Below are 18,438 nucleotides of genomic sequence, written 5' to 3' on the forward strand. Positions count from 1 at the left end.
CTAGAAACAGAAAATCATTAGCTACATTTTACCCGAGTTTGTTTCGTGTTACGTATGTTACATGGTTTTATGTGTATAAATTATCTGAGAACTGTTACATAATAACTAGCAACTGTCAAAGCCCAAAAATGTAGAGTAAAAATAACAATCTACTAGTTAGTTGCATCTTCGGAACCAAAGCGAAAGGTACACTTGTTAGCCAAAATGCATATTATTCGCCAAGAAGGACTTGTTTCTGTTTTGTTATTCTCAATAGCCAATTTCATCTCGATTAGTGAACTCAATCCCGGCTCAAACAATACACAATTATTTCCATCAAACAATCACGCAAGACCACACGGATCCTTGCTCAAACTGTTGAGCAGAAGAAAACCCACAACAACAAATTTAATTGGAAAAATGGAACCCGATGTTGGCCAAATATTTGGAGAAATATCGACAACAGCTGCGCTGGAAGGTTCGATGATTCCAGAGGAAAATTTGAGTGTGCCCAGTTTTTTAAATATTGGAAGACAAAATACCGAATGTTTGTGTTCTGATCCAAGTCCAGACGCAGGAACTGTGCGACGATCTTGTAGCGCAACTTGTACAACATCAGAAACGCATTGTGGACGGTCTTGTGCTCGTTTGACTACATACGCTGCCATCTTTTCACTCTTTTCCGGTGAGCAGTGGCAATGGGACAGTACAGTTCCTCTTTCAGTTGTCATCACATCCAAATATTCCCAGGTCGTTGGAAAGGAATGCGAGAAACTGGAAAGTGAATGCATCGTGTCATCCGCATTGGCTAAGGCAAGTCAATTAGCTGCAGCCGCTGTCGCTCTATCCGCCGGAATAGCTGTCGGGGCCATAGGACTAGCTGCAACCTCGCAAAAACAAAAATATTTCAACACAAGTGAGGTGGAAATTGACACGGATAAACAAAACAGGATAAAGCGGAGTCTATTAGTTGAATCAGCATTAAAAAGTTCGATTGAAGAACAACTGGAAGTCCCAACATTTCTTAAGATGAAGCGCCAAAACACGGAATGTACATGTGAAGTAAGCATTCCATTATGGGGTCAACAGGAATGTTCTACTACTTGCCTGTCACCGGAGCAGATCAGCGGTCGCTTTTGTACTCGAACGGCCGTTTTCCAGGCTGTTGTGCATCTCATTTCTTCAACAAGCGTCGTAACTACTCGCACTTTCCTGACAGTCGATAAAAGTGATTGTGATAAACTGCAAGTCGACTGCATCGGTTCGTCAGCCATCGTCGCTGCAGCCAAATCGGGAGCGGGATCCGCCGTAGTGACAGGTGCAATATCGGCAGCAATAGCCGCTGGAGCCGTGGCATTTGCATTGGCGCCAACACCTGTGAAAACAAGAGAAATAAACCAGAATGAAACAGAAGAATATTATCAAGAACAAAATATTCCTTTTTACGGAAAACTAATCGATAATGGCAAAAATCGAATTTTTAGTCGCAAACGTCGCAGATCGATAGAGAATCAACCGGTGGGATTTTTAAAATCCTTGATCAGAAAACTAACGTCATGGCTAATTGTTTTGGATGGCAGTACGCAAAGCAAAAATTCAAAATGGGAAACCCTTTCAAAGAGCCGATTAAACAAACATGAAAAGATAAATGACTTTCCACTATTAGAAAGTTCAATAACCCAATCAATTGACGACAGTTTGGACCAGCCAAAATATCTCAATTTACAAAGCAGCTTAAGCCTTTGCTCGTGTGCTGACCCAAACCCAAATTTAACAACCCAGGAATCGGCTTATTACGGGAGAATTTGTAGCACCACCTGTACAACTGTCAAGACATTATGTAATGGACAGATTTGCACCCGCACTACCACTTTCACGGCTCTCTTCACTCGTTTTTTAGGACTCGAAACTTTAGATGGAACGTCGAATCTCATTTCGACTACAGTGACAAAGAAATTTGAACAAATTGATGAAACATCTTGCGCCATACTTGAAAGTGAATGTGTCGTTTCTTCCGCATTAGCCGAGGCTAGAAAATCGGGTGCAATAGCTGTTGGGACCGCTGTTGCCTTATCGGCGGGAATTGGAATCGGGAGTATTGCATTAGCGATGGCTGTAGGGATGAAATCAAAGGAAAAGAATCAATCTGAAGAATACCAACCAACACCAGAATTTTATCAAGCGATACGCAATAAAAGAAAAGTAAAATCAACTTACGATTTATTACAAAACTATGTCGATGTAAAGAGGCACCAAACTCACGAGCTTACCGACCATCCTGAAGAGCTTTCACGCTCGTTGAATAGCAAAGTGACGGTGACAGAATGGCTACAGCAACTGATGAACAGGATGCTCTGGAAACCGAAAAACAATGTAAAACATCACAAAAGGACTTCAACAGAATTAAACGAAAGGATCAAACTACCAGACATAGAAGGTTCAATCAACTTGGAATTGCAGCAGAGTCCTTTTGGGTTTCGGCGACAGGATGCGGGATACACTTGTGTCACTGCCAGTGGGGACTGTACAACCACTTGCCTGTCATCAGAAATATTATGTGGTGGCTATTGCACACGTACTTCCATTTTTGAAAATTGCGTTTACCTCAATTCCACGCAGGCAGTTAATCCGCCACCTTTTCCATCATCTTCTCCAGCACCATCAGATGATGATGGTCGAGATATTGGTCGGTCTATTTATGTCAGCAATGAAAAGGATTGTGAGAAACTGGAAGCAAATTGTATGGCATCGTCTGCCATTGTCGCCGCAGGACGGTCAGGTGAAATAGCTGCGGGAGTCTCCGGAGCATTATCGGCCGGAATGGCCATTATTGCTGCAGTGGTCAGTTTAAACAGCAACAACCAACAAAACAACAACCAACAGAATAATGAAAATCAACAAAACAACAACAACCAACAGAGTGTCATCAATCAAATACCTGTCAATAGTTTGCCGTTTCCCGTAACTGGATTAGATTTCCCAAAAGATGGATGCGATGACAATTCTGTGCGATTTTCCGATGGTAACTGTTACCCTGTTTTGAGCAGAGGACCCTGCAATGAAACAAACCACTGGGTTACCATCGACCCCATATCGTTACAGGTTTAAATCAATTTCTCCATTATTGTTGTAACTAAAAATGAGATTGTAATAATTCCTTTATAGGGAAAATGCAGTCCTCGTCTTTGCAGAGACGACCAAAGAGTTTTCGTGGGTCGCACTGGACTTTGTCACGACATCAACGATCCCGATGAATGCCAAGGAGGACGACGTCTTTACACTACGGCGTATGGCGATTCCATTTGCGACTGTCCAGTCGGACAATATCCTTTTCCCAACAGCACACAAGACGATTGTGTCTCACTCTTTAAGCAAGGTAAAAATAAACCCATCGAATATCACATACAAATTAATTTACCTGAAATGTCGTGAAAAGGTCCCTGTCCAGATAAACAGGTGGTGACGATAAGTCAAGGGGGTCGATTATTCTGTGGCCCAGCCGAGTGTCAATGCTTCAAAAGTCCAATGCAGCAACTGGTTCCGACCGTGAAAGGAGATTGCTACGCATTAGGATCGCAGGGATTCTGTGCAAACAATTCACAAGTCCTGGGTTACGATATTTTCAAACGCCAGTTGCAGTGCGTCAACATCATCAGCCTTATTACCTCACCAAAACAAAACGGATCGTCCAATAAAAGGGCCTCTGAATCACGTAACCCACTGCATTCTTCTAGAAAAGTTCAATTAAAGTTGGATCAAGAAAACGTTTTAATAAATACAAAAAGTAAAACAGAAGAAAGACGCCGACAGGACAACGGTGGGATATTTCAATTCCCAGGATCTAACGTGTCAGCGAAAATTGATTTACTTTTACAACCCTGTCGGACTGGAGCTCGGCAAGGCGTCAACCATAAATGCGCAAATCCATTAGTGTAAGTCGAGATGAAACTAAATTGTCTTTCCCTATTTGTTAAATTATTCGTTTGATATCCAGGCCAGATTTGAGCATTGCAGGACAAACGCGGCCACCGGTTAGTCCGGCATTCACCTGCCCGAGAAACGGGAGCTTCTTGCAAGCTGGAGGACAGTGCGTGAATGACAATCGTGCAACCAGTTGCAGCCCATCTTTTCAATTTAACGAGGCCACCGGGCAGTGCCGAACAAGATTTTAGCTAACAGAAAATATAGGAATTATAAACGACGCATTGCTCAAAATAAATTTCGTAATAATGTCTAGAAAAGAAAATATAATTGAACATTTCAATTACTTGCAATAACATTTGTATAACTGCATGCAAAATAAACTGTCTCTCACTATTAGTACTAGGCCAATATTTTAAACCGGTAGAAAATAAATGTTAAACAGTACAATAATTAACATCAAGAGAATCTACATCATTGCCTTCCCTTAACCTAGTCAAATGGCTCAACCCATGTTCATGACTTTTGCACCTCTACCAATTACCAATTCATTTTCAAATCATAATAGTAATAAAACAGTTGGCCAATTTACCTTTCATTTGATGAAGTTCGTAGTAGGACCACACATTCAGTGCTGAACAGGTGGAAAATAACCACAGCAGTTGTCCAGCACGCCAGCACACGAGCAGATCCGTTAAGTCGTTAACAGAAAAATGTCTCTGTGGAAATACATAAACATACATAAGAAGATCACATAAATCACAACTTGGTCAGACTAACAGGATCGAGCATAAGGTTTATCCAACAGCCCTTCACACTTATGAAATACAGTGGACACAATCTTAAAGCAATTTAGATTTGGTCTACCTATAATTTAACGATTCATTGAGCACGTGCATCCCGAAAAATTTGCCGGAATCAGACTAAACCATTTTCTCATTTCTGGCCCAAGAAGCAAGAACTGACAGCAATTTCAGGGTAATGGTAACGAAAGAAGAACAAAAAAAGGTTTTTTCTGACCCTGTCTCTCGTCGAGTCTATTCAATGCAGCTGTCAGAAAAAAATGTCGAATAAGTTCAAAGGAAAAAGGGGGAGTTTCCTCGAAATAATCGCAAGAAATCACAATATTTCCTTTTCTCTTTTTCTCCTTGGCTATGTCGGTTGATTAACTAAAAGTCAAACGTGCAATTTCTACTATCTTCATAAACCTGACAGATCCAATGGCACCGTTGCCAATTTCAACATGGCCGTAATTTGTAGATTTTGGCGAATCGCGGTTTAGTTGAAAATAGATATATAAATAAATAAAGACGCGTGGCGTCACTATGGCATGAATATTGGAGATAAGAGGATTCATTTATTAGGATATTACATTAATAGACTATTAAGAGCCATTAAGGTTCCAATGGCTCTGCTTACGTGACTCACAGAACTCCGTTTAGAATCTACGTTTAGAATATGAAAGATGCTTATATAAGCGTGGAGCTGGTAAAAGATGAGGAAAAAACAAATGATGAAAATAGCAAATAGATGAGCAAAACAATTTTTATTACATACAATTTTAGAGCGACTATAAAGAAGTGCGCGTCAAGTGCAATTTAAGTATTTTTATAAGTGTTTCTTCCTTTTTATTACCCCCAACTTTGAATGTGAACTATTTTAACCACTGCAAATAGAAAATGAAAACAGTTATCGTGCGAAAACAAATTTTAATAAACCCGCATGGCATTTTTTTTTAATCCCTCGTTTCAGTGAAGACAAAAGATCCGAAGAAATCACACATTTATTTTCAAATTTTATCAGTTCCACATCGACTTCTCATCACAATCGACTGCTAATATCCAATTTTTCTTCTTTGCTTGGCCAACCCAATCCTGCATATTTTTTTCAGAAGATACATTCATGCAGTCGTTCAATTCGACTCTTTCCAGAACGTTGCCATCTTGCATTAAAATATCGATACCCAATTTGGTAACATAATGGCAATTTTGTAGGAACAATATCTCGAGATTCTGAAAGTGGTGGAGCTTAGCGGCCGCAAAGAAAACGTGATCAGTGAGAGAATCACAACTTAAAATAGTAATATTACTCAACAAGGGAGAAGACAATAGAAGAACTAATGTTTCCAACTTCATCAAATGATCACTGCTGCTAAGTCCAGTTAAAATGAATTCTTCAAATTGAAGTATTTCTATGTTCAAAATCCTAAGCTTTTGAAACATTGAAATTTCTTTGCTTTGTTGGAATATCACAGATTTTTGCACTTTTTGACAAGTTGTAGTATAACTAAGATTGTCAATTAGACAAAATTTTAAAAGATTTGGACAAAATTCTACTACAGTTTCAATATTGACATTTTTTAAATTTTCTAGTTTAAGCCTCTTAAGCATAATTCCAATAGCTTTCAGAAGTGGAACCACACCCCCATTAAAAGTCAATTTACTGTGGATGTGATTTTGTAATTTCAAATCTCCATATATAGAGAGCTCGCGTATGCTTTTAAGGGCCATTAAGGATAGCCCTATAAGGTCTATATTAGAAAATCCCTCTGCCTCTACGATACGTAACACCGTAACGGAAGGGCACAAGGACAATGCTAATCTTAAGTTACCACTTTCATAATCAGGTGAGTTGAAGGGCATACGTAGCACGGACAAGGCGAATTCGGGGGGATCCAGGAGTCTGCCATTTAATGAATTGTTTGCAATTTCTACCAAGGCTTCAACAGTAGCGTCATGATGTAGGTTTCTCAAGATAGGCATGTTATTGAGCGCCATTTGTAAACCCTTCTTCGTCACCCTTACTGTGCGCTCAAGACTTAATAACTGAATGGATTTACATTGTCCCAGAGTTTCACAATTTCTACCCAGATTATCCACACTGACACACAGTCCTTGAATGCCATAATCAGTCACACGATGGCAGCGTCTAAGATCCAATTCCCTGACAAAAGGAGAAATAAATGAGTCAACAACTATTTACAGAAAAAAAAATGTAGTACCTTAAATCGGTACAGTAAGTTCCAATAGTATGTAAAAAGCTATCTTCAGCTCCACCTGAAGAAAATTGTAATACTTGCAGTTTTTCAAATTTTGGCCAGAAATTCAATTTACAACCATTTATTCTCAAATGTTTCAGCTGCTGTAATAGTTTTAGAAAAAAAAAATATTAAGAACAAAGCAAGTTAACATGTAAGTTATACACTTTTACTTACAGGGCATCTATTTGAAGCAAGTTCAAGAAGTTCTTGGCCACACAGAACTACCCTAGTGAGTTGTGGAGTAAGTAGATGCTGCAAAACTATATTGTCTATGTTTCTGTTTGCTTTAACAATATGTTCTAAAACTGTACAGGCTAGAGAAATTTGACTTTAAATAAGAATCATTAATGAAACAATATTATCAACTTACGTAATTGATCAAAGGGATTGCTGCCTATTTCGGGACCAATTTCATATAGTTCAATTGGTGATTGTTTACACCATATATCAAAGTTATTTGCAATAAATTCAACACATCCTTTTACTAGAGATTTTGGAGTGTTACATTTCACTCGTGGCATTTCTACTTGTTGAAGTTCAGTTAAAGTCCTTAAGTCAGTTGAGATAATTAAAAACCTGAATTTTACAGTAACAGCGAGAAGAAAGATTCAATAAGCGTCAGTGACTCTCGGCTGGTCACTAATTGTTGGTTTTATCAATTTTCTCAAGGTAAAAGCTATTGCAAACCGGAGTCCGTGGAGTGCTCTATAGTGTCAACTGTCAAATAGGCTGTTTACTGCTCGCGATGGTCGCCCATGGCAACCCTGGTCAAGCAAAACTAAAATCTTATTTCGCCAACGGGCCACCAGAGGGCCAGCTAGTTAGCAACAAAAAAAGTATTAACGGACTAGAAGAGTGCTTGTAAAGTTGTTGATGCAATCATCTAGCAAGTGGTTGGAATTCATTACGAGAAAGCAATCAGTTATTCATTCCTGTAGTAATTGCAAGTGAGTGAATCAAAGTGTCGAAATGGCGTGGTTGAAATGGGCCGAAGACAAACTATTCAAAGCCAGTCGAGTAACGCACGTCGAAAATGCTTACACCGAAAACCTTCACGTTAAGGTTACGGCTGACATGAGGTACCTGGAGGAAGATATTGGCGTGAGCATCGCGGGTTACGGGATCAAGAACGGGAAAAACGTTTGGGAGAAATGATGCCCGAAGATCGCGGCTTCACCAAGATTGCCCCCAATTATTTCTTCAAATTCGAACCCGACACATCCAACAGCGCCTACGTGTACATCACCATCGTGACGGAGAGTGGCGAGGTCATTTGCGACGCCGTTTCCAAGACGGTCAACGCCAGCGTCATCGTCGATGAATGTTTGTCGTCGTCGCTGCGGGAGAACATGTCGAAAATCGTCGAGTGCGTCCGACGGTATGTGGTGTACTCCACACGTACCAGACGCGCAGCTCGTTAAATAGTACCCAACGAAAAACCAAATAGTGGGTAACGTTGACGATGTTATTATGCTTAAAAGATGTCATATTGGATAAATATTTCAATTTACATACGTACATAAGTTTCTCGTAATTTGAATGCAGTTTCTCTTAAATGAATGCAGTTTCTCGTAATTTGAATGCAGTTTCTCGTAATTTGAATTAAGTTTCTCTTAAATGAGTTATGTTTCTCGTCAATGAATTAAGTTTCTCGTGATTTTAATTAAGTTTCTCTTAATTTATTTCAAGTTTCTCTTAATTTATTTTAAGTTTCTCTTAATTAAATTAAGTTTCTCGAAGATAGAATAAAGTTTCTCTTAATTAAATTAAGTTTCTCGTAGATAGAATAAAGTTTCTTTTAATTGAATTAAGTTTCTCTTAAATGATTGCAGTTTCTCTTAAATGAATGCAATTTCTCTTAATTGTATTAAGTTTCTCGTGTTTTGAATTAAGTTTCTCGAAGATAGAATAAAGTTTCTCTTAATTTGAATAAAGTTTCTCTTAATTTGTATTAAGTTTCTCTTAATTTGAATTAAGTTTCTCGTAAATGATTGCAGTTTCTCTTAAATGAATGATGTTTCTCTTAAATGAATGCAGTTTCTCTTAATTTAAATTAAGTTTCTCGAAGATAAAATAAAGTTTCTCTTAATTAAATTAAGTTTCTCGTAATTTAATTTAAGTTTCTCGAAGTTAACATAAGTTTCTCTAATTATATTTCTCTTATAATACACATGTAGACAAAATAATTCAAATTTGAGCGCCACCTCGTGGACGCTCAAATTTGAATTATTTTGTAAGAAGCATAGCAAAAATATGCCTCACACCCAATGTGTTGTGACATTGTCTTCAGAAGATTCAAAAACAGGTTGCCAATGACAGTTGATCCCCTTAAATCTTGAACCAAACTTCGTCTACGAAATTTCATTACACAATTTCTCTCAAACTTTCGTCGTTTTCAATGTTCAGAAAAAATAAACGAAACTTGTAACTTTAATTACACATAAAAAATTAAGCTTGATTATTTATTGAACTTCAGATTTGTTGAACACGTTTTCTCTCATGAGATCAAAAATAGACAACCATTACAAAAGTCTTGATCAACATATTCAACAGGATAAGCATGGTAATCACAAAAAAGAAAACTGTTAAGCGGTTTCAAAAAAATTAAATCTTAATCTTGATTGTTAATTCGTTCACACCAAAATGTGAGAAATTACTAAAAGTTAATATGAAAATTAACTTGTGAAAAGGAAAATAAGCGACTAGTTTAAGTCTAATCGAAAAAAGATGAAACTCAAATTCCGGGTTTGAATCGATATGTGTCTGCAGAGCAGTTGAAGACACAGCTTCACGATTTCTTTCAGTTTTAAAAAAAAGGTTATACAGATTTCTTAATTATCATACTACTGGCGTCCACGGAAAGCAACAAGATTTGAATAATAGCATGGGGCTTGATACGACACAGAGCGAGTGCATCGGGTAAATAGAGGTAATATGTCAGCATCTGAATGTCGTTAGCCTGAAACTTGCTATCATCCCAGAGAACGTCAGCCGACTAGTATCCTGCAATATAAAGTAAACAATAAAACTTAATTAGGAAACTGAAACACAACCAACACGGATAAGAGGGGGGATTAGGGTTGACGTGTTTGCTGTGGCGTACCAGATCTTTGTGCCATACCTTGTGGAAATTGGTTAGTTACAACATTACGGCGACGCTGCTGCTGTACATTTAGAAGACCAGTAGGACGCTGTAGAATTGCTTGTAGTCCAGGACGCTGTTGAATTTCCTGGAGTCCAGCAGGACGCTGTTGTACGGCTCGGTGTTCAGCAGGACGCTGTTGCATTGGTCGAGGTCCAGCATGCAACAAAATCGACAAAACTTCGTTGATAGTCCAGATGAGCTCTGGATTTTCACGGATATCTTCGTCACTTGCTTCTCGCAGTAGTGCTTGTAGATCCTCGGCCGGCAAGTGACGGACAAGGCTGTCCATGCACCTATCGGCTTCCAAACGCGTACTGCGTTCTGGTCTTCCAAGCAGCGGTTTTACAGCTGTCAATATCTGCTTGAGTATAGATGCCCGAAATGTGTCGCCGGCCACACGAGGACGACACATTCCTTTTCCTCTGTTAACAGTGGGCTGTATGCATCAATTACTCCAGCTAGAAAAAGCTTGATGGCCATTCTTGTGAACGCCGCCACCTTTGCTTCCTGTTTCTGTGGAGCAAACGCAATCTCTTCGTATTGATCATCTAAAAATAAAAAAAACATTAATTAGTTAATTCTTTTAATTAATTAAATTTTAAAATATGACTTACTAGTGTTTGGTGGTCTGATTGTCAACTTGCATTGGTAGCGTGGTACTGCCCCCAGCGGGAATCCCACGTTAGGCCACTCCTCGCATCTCAACGCCGGACGTCGAAAAGTTTTTTCCAATTGCAGGACGGCAACGTGTGGATGGTAGTTTCCGATTTCTGCTAAGCCAATTTGAATTCTGTTCTTGAACTCCTCAAATCTTGATCCTGGTTGGTATCTCCTATAAATAATACAAATAAAAGATTATTATTTGAATAATATACAATTAAAAAATTTAACTTACCGTGTCATGTAATGATTTCCGTAAAGGTCGTTTACATAACGCAATAGCACTAGATGTTCAGCATTTGTTTTTAGTTCTTCACGACTGTGAATTGGTGTGTCCTCACCATAAACGGTCAATACCGCATGGTAAAGTTCGTGTTCTTTGTGACAGGTTAGGGTAAATGATGTTCCAACAAAGCTAGTCATGAATCCATAAAGATTTTGCTGTTGGAATTTGTAAGAATAATTTCTTACAAATTGGACCTAATGAAGAAATATAAAACATTTACATTAAATATTTAAATTATATCTGTAAATTGTTTCTTACATGTGGAGAATCGTTTCTAGACTCCCGGCGTTGCTCGAGGACTTCCATCAATGCTGCAGTAGCTTCCGGTTCAGTATTTGACAAAGTTATGATAACTTGGATAGCCAAGTGTCGCCATGAATCATTAAACTCGTTGTTTGTCACCGCTTGCTTGCAAATCTGCATTTCTGCATATTTATGACATTTCCCGCTGGTGTCGGTCCAAATTGTGCCCATCTTGGTGTCGAGGAGGTTGCAAAGAAAGAAAAATATGGAATAACTATTATTTAAATATGCGTATTTTTCGATGAAAATGTATTGTGGAAATAATTAGGATTTAAATCCGTTTATTCCGTTTTTTGAAAAATCAAAATTGGGGTGAGAAAGGACTTTGTTAAGGGCCCGTATTCGTTTTGAATCCGTGCACGACTGGTCGACTGCATTCAATGACCACTTGATAAAAGATAATGGCGCGTATAGCGAATAACTTTTTTCACTGCAATTATTCTTACGTTGTAAGACCACCGTCTGGAATGATCCATAGTTTTGCCGAACACTGCCGGAAGCGATCAGGTGATCATTATGAGGGCAAAAAGCAATATCTAAGACAGGTCCTTTATGCCCACTGACAACAGGACAATCAGATTTCATTCTCCCAACATTTTCCTGTCGAAAATTTTAACAACTAATTATTGCATCAGACATAATATGAAACAGTGTTGAATACCTTGGGATTGGGTAAAACAACAAATGCTCCTCCACCAGCTGAATCAGCAATGACGGCAAGGAATTTCTGATTAACAGTACAGAAAGTTGAATCCGATGACGATTTGGAGACTCTGGGAATTGTCGAAGGGCACATTTAGCATATGACTTGATTTAATTTAAATTTAGGTATTTACTTGATGTCATCATAGCACAAGTCTCTCTTCCAACATGTGCCATACACATTTCTAAATTTTGAAACACGAACAACTCTGTGGCCCATTGCCGACATGTTCCTGTTGCTAGATATAAATTATTAACCTACATAGAATATAAATAAGACACATGAGACAGGGCATCGACATCGAGTACGACAGTAACCTTACCTTACCTAAAATAAAGTTGTTATACAACTGTCAGTACTCAATACTAGAAATGAACACTAGAATTAAAAATCACTGTATCAATGGTGGACAGCTGACACGAGACACGAGTCACACGAACGACCTGTGAAGATTGATGCATGATTAATGAGCTAGGCCTAACATATATATGACTATAAACTCTACTGTTTAATTAAATTTACCTCTATTTTGTGGTAAAACTTTTCAAAGTGGTCATTGAATGCAGTCGACCAGTCGTGCACGGATTCAAAACGAATACGGGCCCACAACAAAGACCTTTCTCACCCCAATTTTGATTTTTCAAAAAACGGAATAAACGGATTTAAATCCTAATTATTTCCACAATACATTTTCATCGAAAAATACGCATATTTAAATAATAGTTATTCCATATTTTTCTTTCTTTGCAACCTCCTCGACACCAAGATGGGCACAATTTGGACCGACACCAGCGGGAAATGTCATAAATAACATCACTATGAATGCCCTGTATTCTTTTAACCAATTGATTTCTTTGGGATATTTAGTAAAACCTTGATTATCATGTTGGAATAATCTATAGTAGACGTTCAGATTAATACAATTGTTTATGGCTTATATTTCGTTATACACTCTGCGCATTGTCATTAAATATTTTTCGTCAACCTGGGTAGTGTAGCACTATAGATAAATTTATTATAACATGCATGTGCCTATAGCCTTATCAGAAACGAACGCACGTTTTATCTATTAGAGGATCTCGTGCCAGTAAAGTTATCTTTTACTGATGGAATAAAACGTTATGAGGCAATAATCGTTCGTTATTATATCTACATCACTAGCTGTGTTTCTTTTCTAAATTTCTTATCGTCTAAATTACCCTCAGGCTAAATCGTGAGTGGAAGAGAAAGATTGGGAAAGGCTGGGCTTTTCTTATCGTTGTCAGCCGTTTCAAATGTTGGCGCCACCCGCCATGTTTTTCAAACATTGAAATGAGGACATTTCTCTCACGACGCTTCCCAGCAGTTTGTGTAATACACTTTGAACCCAATAGCTTTCTTACCTGCTGTTTACCCAATTTCGAATTTTTATCAAAATTGACTTAACTCAAAAGCTCTTGTCTTAACTCATCGTGGGCGTCATATATTGACCCGACAAACAAACTTTTCCTTCGGCCACTTTCACTTTTCGTTTGACTTGAAGAAAAAAGAAAAATCAACAAACCAAAAATAAAATTCCAACAAACTAAGCGCTAAACGTTTTATTATTTCATTTATTTGCATGTAAAATAGTTGAAAACGTCTAACGCCAAAATTATGCAGGGTACATGATTTTCTATGTGTCTTGCTATTATTATACGACTGGTTTAATAATAGCGTTTTTTACAGCTTCTTGAAGACTCTGTGGGCCTTGAGATCTCCACATGAAATTTGCTAATCAATGAATAATATTTGAATTAGAGCGGACATCAGATTTATAGTTGAAAATCAATGTTTCATTATACCACGTGAAGTTCGTCGCCCGTGATTTCGCGTTCGTAGACAATCACCAGTCCGTTTTCTTGTTTCTCGTGCTGGATCATGTTCTTGCCATCGCGCTTGTATGTGCTCTGTCGTCACCAATAATGCAATTCCCGTTACATAAATTTAGTGAAACAGGGGATGTATAGATTTAATTGATTCAATTGTTAATTAATATACCAGGACTTTGCGTCCGTCCATGGTGGTCTCGTCCAGTTCGACGCCCAGCTGGAAAGTGTGGGCAAGTTCCCTGCCATCGCCGGTGATGTAAGTCATCGTGTAATCGTCTCCGTTGCGTGAGTATTGGATCGTCGGCCGCATAGCTCGGCCTCGGGCCCGTTTCTCTTCCGACACGCCTGATGCGATGCCAATTCAAAAAGTGAATTCTCTTCGTGCCATAATTATATGTCGGGGAAGGGGTTTCCAGTAAAAGAATTTAATTACCAACGGCTTCCATGATCTTGTCGAAATTGTCTTCGTCAGCATCGCTCAGTTGAAATTTACCAGAGAGTTCAGCCATTTTATATGCGCACGCAGGAAAATAAGGATAACAAAGTCACTTTGGTGGGTGTCGAGATGCAATGAGCTGACTATATGAGCTGGGCGCCGAATTTATATGTTTTCAAATCGCTATAATAAAGTTAAAACAAATGGGCCTTTTACATATAGTAAAACAATAAAATATTCCATTAAAGTTGATCTCATTTTCGTACCATAAAATGTTAATTTGTGTTTCGGAGTTGCTGGTTTGTTCGACCAAATGATGTGCTTTATCAGTTGTGGTGTGCAACCATAAAGGCATAACAATCACATTTACTTTTATGTTTCTTATCTTTCCAAAAAGAGCAATTTTACGACTTCACTTTGAATTTTTCTACACCAGCGGTTATGGACAAGTTAAAGGGCTCTGTATGCCGACGACTTGCGAAATAAATGAGACTTTAACCCATATTTTACTTTCAAATTTAATTTTCGAGACGACTTAGTAAAATGGACTACCACGTCAAGATAGTGCAGCGACTATATAAATTACAGTCCGGGATTAAAACAAGGAGTTTATCAAATTAGTAACCAATAATGCGGTACTATAAGCTGTGAACAGTTACAAAAAAATAACTGTTGGCTCTAGCGATAAGAGTAAATGTATCGAAATTTTGTAAAATTTAAGTGAGTATACCTGGACTACAGCAAACGATAACTTGAAAACGGTGATGGGCAGGACTAATAGATACATTTGAAAAATATGAATTTGGCACAAGGAAGGTGGAAGTTTGAATTCCGTACAGTATATAATAATATGAGCTGACTTTAATCTCAACTACTCTACTCTATTCTAATCTTTACTGTGAGTTTTGAAGTTGCCAGCAGAAATGCGAACACGGACGAGGTTTTTTTATACAACAAGACTTCGCTAAGAAGGAAAACGTTAACTAGCGCAATATTTTACTGCTGTTGAAATATACTAAAAACGAATAACGAATGAGAAAGGAGATTATATGGCTATGCGATCAGAGTTTATTCATTTCCCAATATAACCGTTTGTTCTAGAATTTCGGGTTGACATGAAATTGTTGACAACTATAAATTCTAAATGTTCCAGCGTTCTTGTACGCGCATTTACAATCTCTTGAAGACGCGGTTAGCGACGAGGTTGCCGTAACTTATTTTCTGTTGGGCAAAATAAGACATCAAACATTGGTTTAAAATGATGTTGTATAGAAATTAACAGACTGTAAAATTATCAAGTAATAATCAAACATACCACATGCATGTCGTCTCCCTTGATCTCACGTTCGTACACGATGGTCGATCCATTTTCCTGAACTTCATGTTGGACCATGCTCTTGCCGTTGCGCTTGTAAGTGCTCTGCATTTGATATTATTACATGGAGATTCTTATTAGTATATATAAAGAAAAGAATAAAACATTTATTTATCCTATAGTACCTTGACTTTGCGTCCATCCATGGTTGTCTCTTCTTGCTCAACATCCAAAACGAAATCCTTGCTGCGTTCAGGAAATCCTTCAGCCGATCCCGACACTTTGTACTGGTCGCCGTCGTGGGAATATTCGCAAATGGGCCGCAGACTGCGCACCTTTTGGCGTTTCTCCGGTGGGACACCTTTAATAATTAATTCACTTTTGTTATAAACAGATGGAAAAATAATTTGAACTGAAATGAAATTCTATTCCTTACCGACTGCCTCCATGATTTTGTCGTAGTTGTCGTCATCTCCGACGACCAGTTGGAATTTGCCGGTTGTTTCGAAAACCATTTTGGATTTTGTTAGTCAGAAAGGCTGTCGGTATGCTGTTGACAAGAGAAGAGAGAAGACTGTTGGCGACCCAATGAGGGAAATTGCCTTTTATTTATACTCCGTGCTGGGCACAGCATTTGCTTATTTAGTGGTACCTCAATGACGAATCACTATGTCACCGTGGCCACTCTGCATTAGCTTTGCTTAGTGATTTACAAGGCGTGATGTCGTCATCCCCAAACACAAAGTTCACTTGCCGATTATTGGTTTGATTCAGAATAAAACTAATGGCCATTTGCTGAGGTGGTTTTAACCTGACTTTTTGAGGGGCGGTGTAGAACTAATAAGCTCGTTTAGATAAGCGCATATATGATCTCATCTATATAGTAATACTTCCGATAGTTTTTTCTTGTAAAACTCTAAAGACATTGACAGGATTTCGTTATTGTAATCAGCAGCATTATCGGTTGTGCAATCGTCGTAGCGCGAGCACGACCGTTATTAGATTTGTCTTTTGAATTTGCCACAGAAACCAGGACATCATGTGCTGAAAAGCGCAAAACCTTTTGAATGAAATGCTCAATTCCATTTAAATCGCTTGCGAAGAATTCCCAAGACCATCAGTGATGAATAAGATTATTATGCATCTCGGTGTTGGTACGAAACTAAATTACAAGACTAATATGCGATCGTCCGGTCTAATTATGCTATACAGAGAAAAGTCTATATGATATAAGGGCGTCGCCCATTGTGATATCAGGAATTTTATACAACACGACTTCAACTTGAATAGAAACAAGCCAAACATCAGAATTGAACATTCAATTTGATAGTTGAAAATTATAAGAGCGATAAAATTTTTCATCGAGAGCACAGCACCGTCGTTTGCGATGTCAGAATCTTTTACTTGTTCGCTTAAAATAGTAAGACGGTCACAGCAGAGGCAATAGATTCAAGACTAGAAGCATATGAATGGCCTTCTGGCAGGAACTTAATAGAGAAATTCAGTCCTCTTCATTATACATCAGGCAACTTTCACTATTATTATCGGCTGCATTAATAATACGTTTCAAACTAGAGTAAAGGAATTAAATAATGAAGACATATGAGGTACTGTGCTATGTGATTATATTTATTCTCAATCGTCATTGGTTATTACAATCGAATTTTAAGTTTTCGTCTCTACAACATTGTCGGTCTATAGTCAAAAGTTTCCTTGTTTTCAATGTCCCAGCGTTCTTATAAGCGCATTTACAATCTCTTGAAGACGCGATTGGCGACATGGTTGCCATAAGTGATTTTCTATTGGGCACGAGATTAAAATATAGAATTGAAGTGACTAAATAATTATCAAATAATAATCAAACATACCACATGCATGTCGTCTCCCTTGATCTCACGTTCGTAAACGATGGTCGATCCATTTTCCTGCACTTCGTGTTGGACCATGCTCTTACCATTGCGCTTGTAAGTGCTCTGCATTTGTTATACAAAGCGATTCGTATTAGAGAATAAAGGGATACAACTTAATCTGTATTAATATGTTACCTTGACTTTGCGGCCATCCATGGTTGTCTCTTCTTGCTCGACGTTCAAAACGAAATCCTTGCTGCGTTCAGGAAATCCTTCGGCCGATCCCGACACTTTGTATTGGTCCCCATCGTGGGAATATTCGCAAATGGGCCGCAGGCTGATCACCTTTTGGCGCTTCTCCGGTGGGATACCTTCAAAAATGAATTGACTTTTTCGTTATATTATATTACGCAGAATGAAATCATTTGAACTGAAATGAAATTTGATTCTTTACCGACTGCCTCCATGATTTTGCCGTAGTTGTCGTCATCTCCGACGACCAATTGGAATTTGCCAGTTGTTTCGAAAACCATTTTGGATTGGAGGGTACTTGTGAAGTAGCGAGTGGACAAGAGGAGATGCAAGACTGCCGGTGACAAAACAAAGGGAAAACGACTTTATTTATATACGTGAGCAGTTGACCGTATATACTGGCATATAATAGATTACAAATAAAATTACTACAAATCAGTCGCGCCGGCGTCAAACCATGCAGCTGACTATGGGAAAAACCTTATCCACTATCGCCTTTTACCTTTTACCGAGCCTTTTACTACCACTGCTGATATTTTCCTTGTCATTAATCTGTTGATGGTTATTAATTATGTGGGCTCAAGTGTCATAATTCAACATATCCTAACAAGAACACTCACCACTTGTACTCTTCCTATTGTGTACAGGACATTGGCTACTATACAGTATATCTGTCATCTGCACGGCTTAATGATTTT

At 38.4% G+C, this 18,438-nt stretch overlaps 6 protein-coding genes and 1 long non-coding RNA gene across 12 annotated transcripts; all 7 read right to left on the reverse strand.

The window, feature by feature from the left end:
- Positions 1 to 1,086: 1,086 nt before the first annotated feature.
- Positions 1,087 to 5,108, reverse strand: LOC124315961. Of its 5 annotated transcripts, none has more exons than XR_006911730.1 (10): positions 4,921 to 5,108; positions 4,493 to 4,619; positions 3,848 to 4,151; positions 3,645 to 3,709; positions 3,398 to 3,563; positions 2,584 to 3,032; positions 2,405 to 2,517; positions 2,197 to 2,333; positions 1,970 to 2,092; positions 1,087 to 1,354 (listed from the first exon to the last, which is right to left on the reverse strand). It is a non-coding gene; the product is annotated as an uncharacterized LOC124315961 (long non-coding RNA). The 5 variants fall into 5 exon arrangements; XR_006911732.1 differs by having other exon boundaries at positions 3,650 to 3,709; positions 4,768 to 5,108; XR_006911729.1 differs by having other exon boundaries at positions 4,768 to 5,108.
- Positions 5,109 to 5,665: 557 nt separating this feature from the next.
- On the reverse strand, positions 5,666 to 7,697 carry LOC124315894. 2 transcript variants are annotated; one of them, XM_046781626.1, is made up of 4 exons: positions 7,311 to 7,697; positions 7,115 to 7,245; positions 6,902 to 7,041; positions 5,666 to 6,843 (listed from the first exon to the last, which is right to left on the reverse strand). In XM_046781626.1, the coding sequence occupies exons 1-4, from the start codon at positions 7,459 to 7,461 to the stop codon at positions 5,700 to 5,702; spliced, it is 1,566 nt and encodes a 521-aa protein (XP_046637582.1). In that variant the 5' UTR covers positions 7,462 to 7,697; the 3' UTR covers positions 5,666 to 5,699. The 2 variants fall into 2 exon arrangements, with proteins under 2 accessions (XP_046637582.1, XP_046637581.1); XM_046781625.1 differs by having other exon boundaries at positions 7,115 to 7,254; positions 7,311 to 7,695.
- A 1,691-nt stretch (positions 7,698 to 9,388) lies between these two features.
- Positions 9,389 to 11,454, reverse strand: LOC124315990. Its single transcript, XM_046781724.1, has 5 exons — positions 11,290 to 11,454; positions 10,981 to 11,225; positions 10,700 to 10,917; positions 10,062 to 10,633; positions 9,389 to 9,943 (listed from the first exon to the last, which is right to left on the reverse strand). The coding sequence occupies exons 1-4, from the start codon at positions 11,452 to 11,454 to the stop codon at positions 10,437 to 10,439; spliced, it is 825 nt and encodes a 274-aa protein (XP_046637680.1). The 3' UTR covers positions 9,389 to 9,943; positions 10,062 to 10,436.
- A 144-nt stretch (positions 11,455 to 11,598) lies between these two features.
- Positions 11,599 to 12,619, reverse strand: LOC124315991 (coronin-6-like). The gene is made up of 5 exons (XM_046781725.1): positions 12,560 to 12,619; positions 12,365 to 12,480; positions 12,171 to 12,294; positions 11,996 to 12,107; positions 11,599 to 11,934 (listed from the first exon to the last, which is right to left on the reverse strand). The coding sequence occupies exons 3-5, from the start codon at positions 12,263 to 12,265 to the stop codon at positions 11,599 to 11,601; spliced, it is 543 nt and encodes a 180-aa protein (XP_046637681.1). The 5' UTR covers positions 12,266 to 12,294; positions 12,365 to 12,480; positions 12,560 to 12,619.
- Positions 12,620 to 13,602: 983 nt separating this feature from the next.
- LOC124315944 (fatty acid-binding protein-like) lies at positions 13,603 to 14,480 on the reverse strand. The gene is made up of 4 exons (XM_046781696.1): positions 14,321 to 14,480; positions 14,057 to 14,232; positions 13,861 to 13,965; positions 13,603 to 13,789 (listed from the first exon to the last, which is right to left on the reverse strand). Exons 1-4 carry the CDS (start codon positions 14,394 to 14,396, stop codon positions 13,739 to 13,741), a joined length of 408 nt encoding a protein of 135 aa, XP_046637652.1. The 5' UTR covers positions 14,397 to 14,480; the 3' UTR covers positions 13,603 to 13,738.
- Positions 14,481 to 15,377: 897 nt separating this feature from the next.
- Positions 15,378 to 16,236, reverse strand: LOC124315942 (fatty acid-binding protein, muscle-like). Its single transcript, XM_046781694.1, has 4 exons — positions 16,075 to 16,236; positions 15,824 to 15,999; positions 15,639 to 15,743; positions 15,378 to 15,544 (listed from the first exon to the last, which is right to left on the reverse strand). Exons 1-4 carry the CDS (start codon positions 16,151 to 16,153, stop codon positions 15,494 to 15,496), a joined length of 411 nt encoding a protein of 136 aa, XP_046637650.1. The 5' UTR covers positions 16,154 to 16,236; the 3' UTR covers positions 15,378 to 15,493.
- A 1,010-nt stretch (positions 16,237 to 17,246) lies between these two features.
- On the reverse strand, positions 17,247 to 18,101 carry LOC124315943 (fatty acid-binding protein, muscle-like). The gene is made up of 4 exons (XM_046781695.1): positions 17,943 to 18,101; positions 17,684 to 17,859; positions 17,507 to 17,611; positions 17,247 to 17,437 (listed from the first exon to the last, which is right to left on the reverse strand). Exons 1-4 carry the CDS (start codon positions 18,019 to 18,021, stop codon positions 17,387 to 17,389), a joined length of 411 nt encoding a protein of 136 aa, XP_046637651.1. The 5' UTR covers positions 18,022 to 18,101; the 3' UTR covers positions 17,247 to 17,386.
- Positions 18,102 to 18,438: the final 337 nt, after the last annotated feature.

Source organism: Daphnia pulicaria, chromosome 11 (genome assembly GCF_021234035.1).
Source record: "Daphnia pulicaria isolate SC F1-1A chromosome 11, SC_F0-13Bv2, whole genome shotgun sequence".
NCBI lineage: Eukaryota > Metazoa > Arthropoda > Branchiopoda > Diplostraca > Daphniidae > Daphnia > Daphnia pulicaria.

Bases quoted from the DNA above. Each gene is read 5' to 3' on its own strand.
- LOC124315894 (XM_046781625.1), bottom strand. From the start codon at position 7,461: ATGCCACGAGTGAAATGTAACACTCCAAAATCTCTAGTAAAAGGATGT. The intron at 7,255-7,310 runs GTAAGTTGATAA...AAATTTCTCTAG, and splicing joins CAATCCCTTTGATCAATTAC to CCTGTACAGTTTTAGAACAT. The intron at 6,844-6,901 runs GTACTACATTTT...TCCTTTTGTCAG, and splicing joins ACTTACTGTACCGATTTAAG to GGAATTGGATCTTAGACGCT.
- LOC124315990 (XM_046781724.1), bottom strand. From the start codon at position 11,454: ATGCAGATTTGCAAGCAAGCGGTGACAAACAACGAGTTTAATGATTCA. The intron at 10,918-10,980 runs GTAAGTTAAATT...TATTATTTATAG, and splicing joins GGAAATCATTACATGACACG to GAGATACCAACCAGGATCAA. The intron at 10,634-10,699 runs GTAAGTCATATT...TTTTATTTTTAG, and splicing joins AATCAGACCACCAAACACTA to ATGATCAATACGAAGAGATT.
- LOC124315991 (XM_046781725.1), bottom strand. From the start codon at position 12,265: ATGTCGGCAATGGGCCACAGAGTTGTTCGTGTTTCAAAATTTAGAAAT. The intron at 12,108-12,170 runs GTAAATACCTAA...GACAATTCCCAG, and splicing joins TTGTGCTATGATGACATCAA to AGTCTCCAAATCGTCATCGG. The intron at 11,935-11,995 runs GTATTCAACACT...AATTTTCGACAG, and splicing joins TTGTTTTACCCAATCCCAAG to GAAAATGTTGGGAGAATGAA.
- LOC124315944 (XM_046781696.1), bottom strand. From the start codon at position 14,396: ATGGCTGAACTCTCTGGTAAATTTCAACTGAGCGATGCTGACGAAGAC. The intron at 14,233-14,320 runs GTAATTAAATTC...GCATCGCATCAG, and splicing joins CAAGATCATGGAAGCCGTTG to GCGTGTCGGAAGAGAAACGG. The intron at 13,966-14,056 runs GTATATTAATTA...TGGTGACGACAG, and splicing joins TGGACGGACGCAAAGTCCTG to AGCACATACAAGCGCGATGG.
- LOC124315942 (XM_046781694.1), bottom strand. From the start codon at position 16,153: ATGGTTTTCGAAACAACCGGCAAATTCCAACTGGTCGTCGGAGATGAC. The intron at 16,000-16,074 runs GTAAGGAATAGA...TAATTATTAAAG, and splicing joins CAAAATCATGGAGGCAGTCG to GTGTCCCACCGGAGAAACGC. The intron at 15,744-15,823 runs GTACTATAGGAT...TATCAAATGCAG, and splicing joins TGGATGGACGCAAAGTCAAG to AGCACTTACAAGCGCAACGG.
- LOC124315943 (XM_046781695.1), bottom strand. From the start codon at position 18,021: ATGGTTTTCGAAACAACTGGCAAATTCCAATTGGTCGTCGGAGATGAC. The intron at 17,612-17,683 runs GTAACATATTAA...TAACAAATGCAG, and splicing joins TGGATGGCCGCAAAGTCAAG to AGCACTTACAAGCGCAATGG. The intron at 17,438-17,506 runs GTATGTTTGATT...CGTGCCCAATAG, and splicing joins AGGGAGACGACATGCATGTG to AAAATCACTTATGGCAACCA.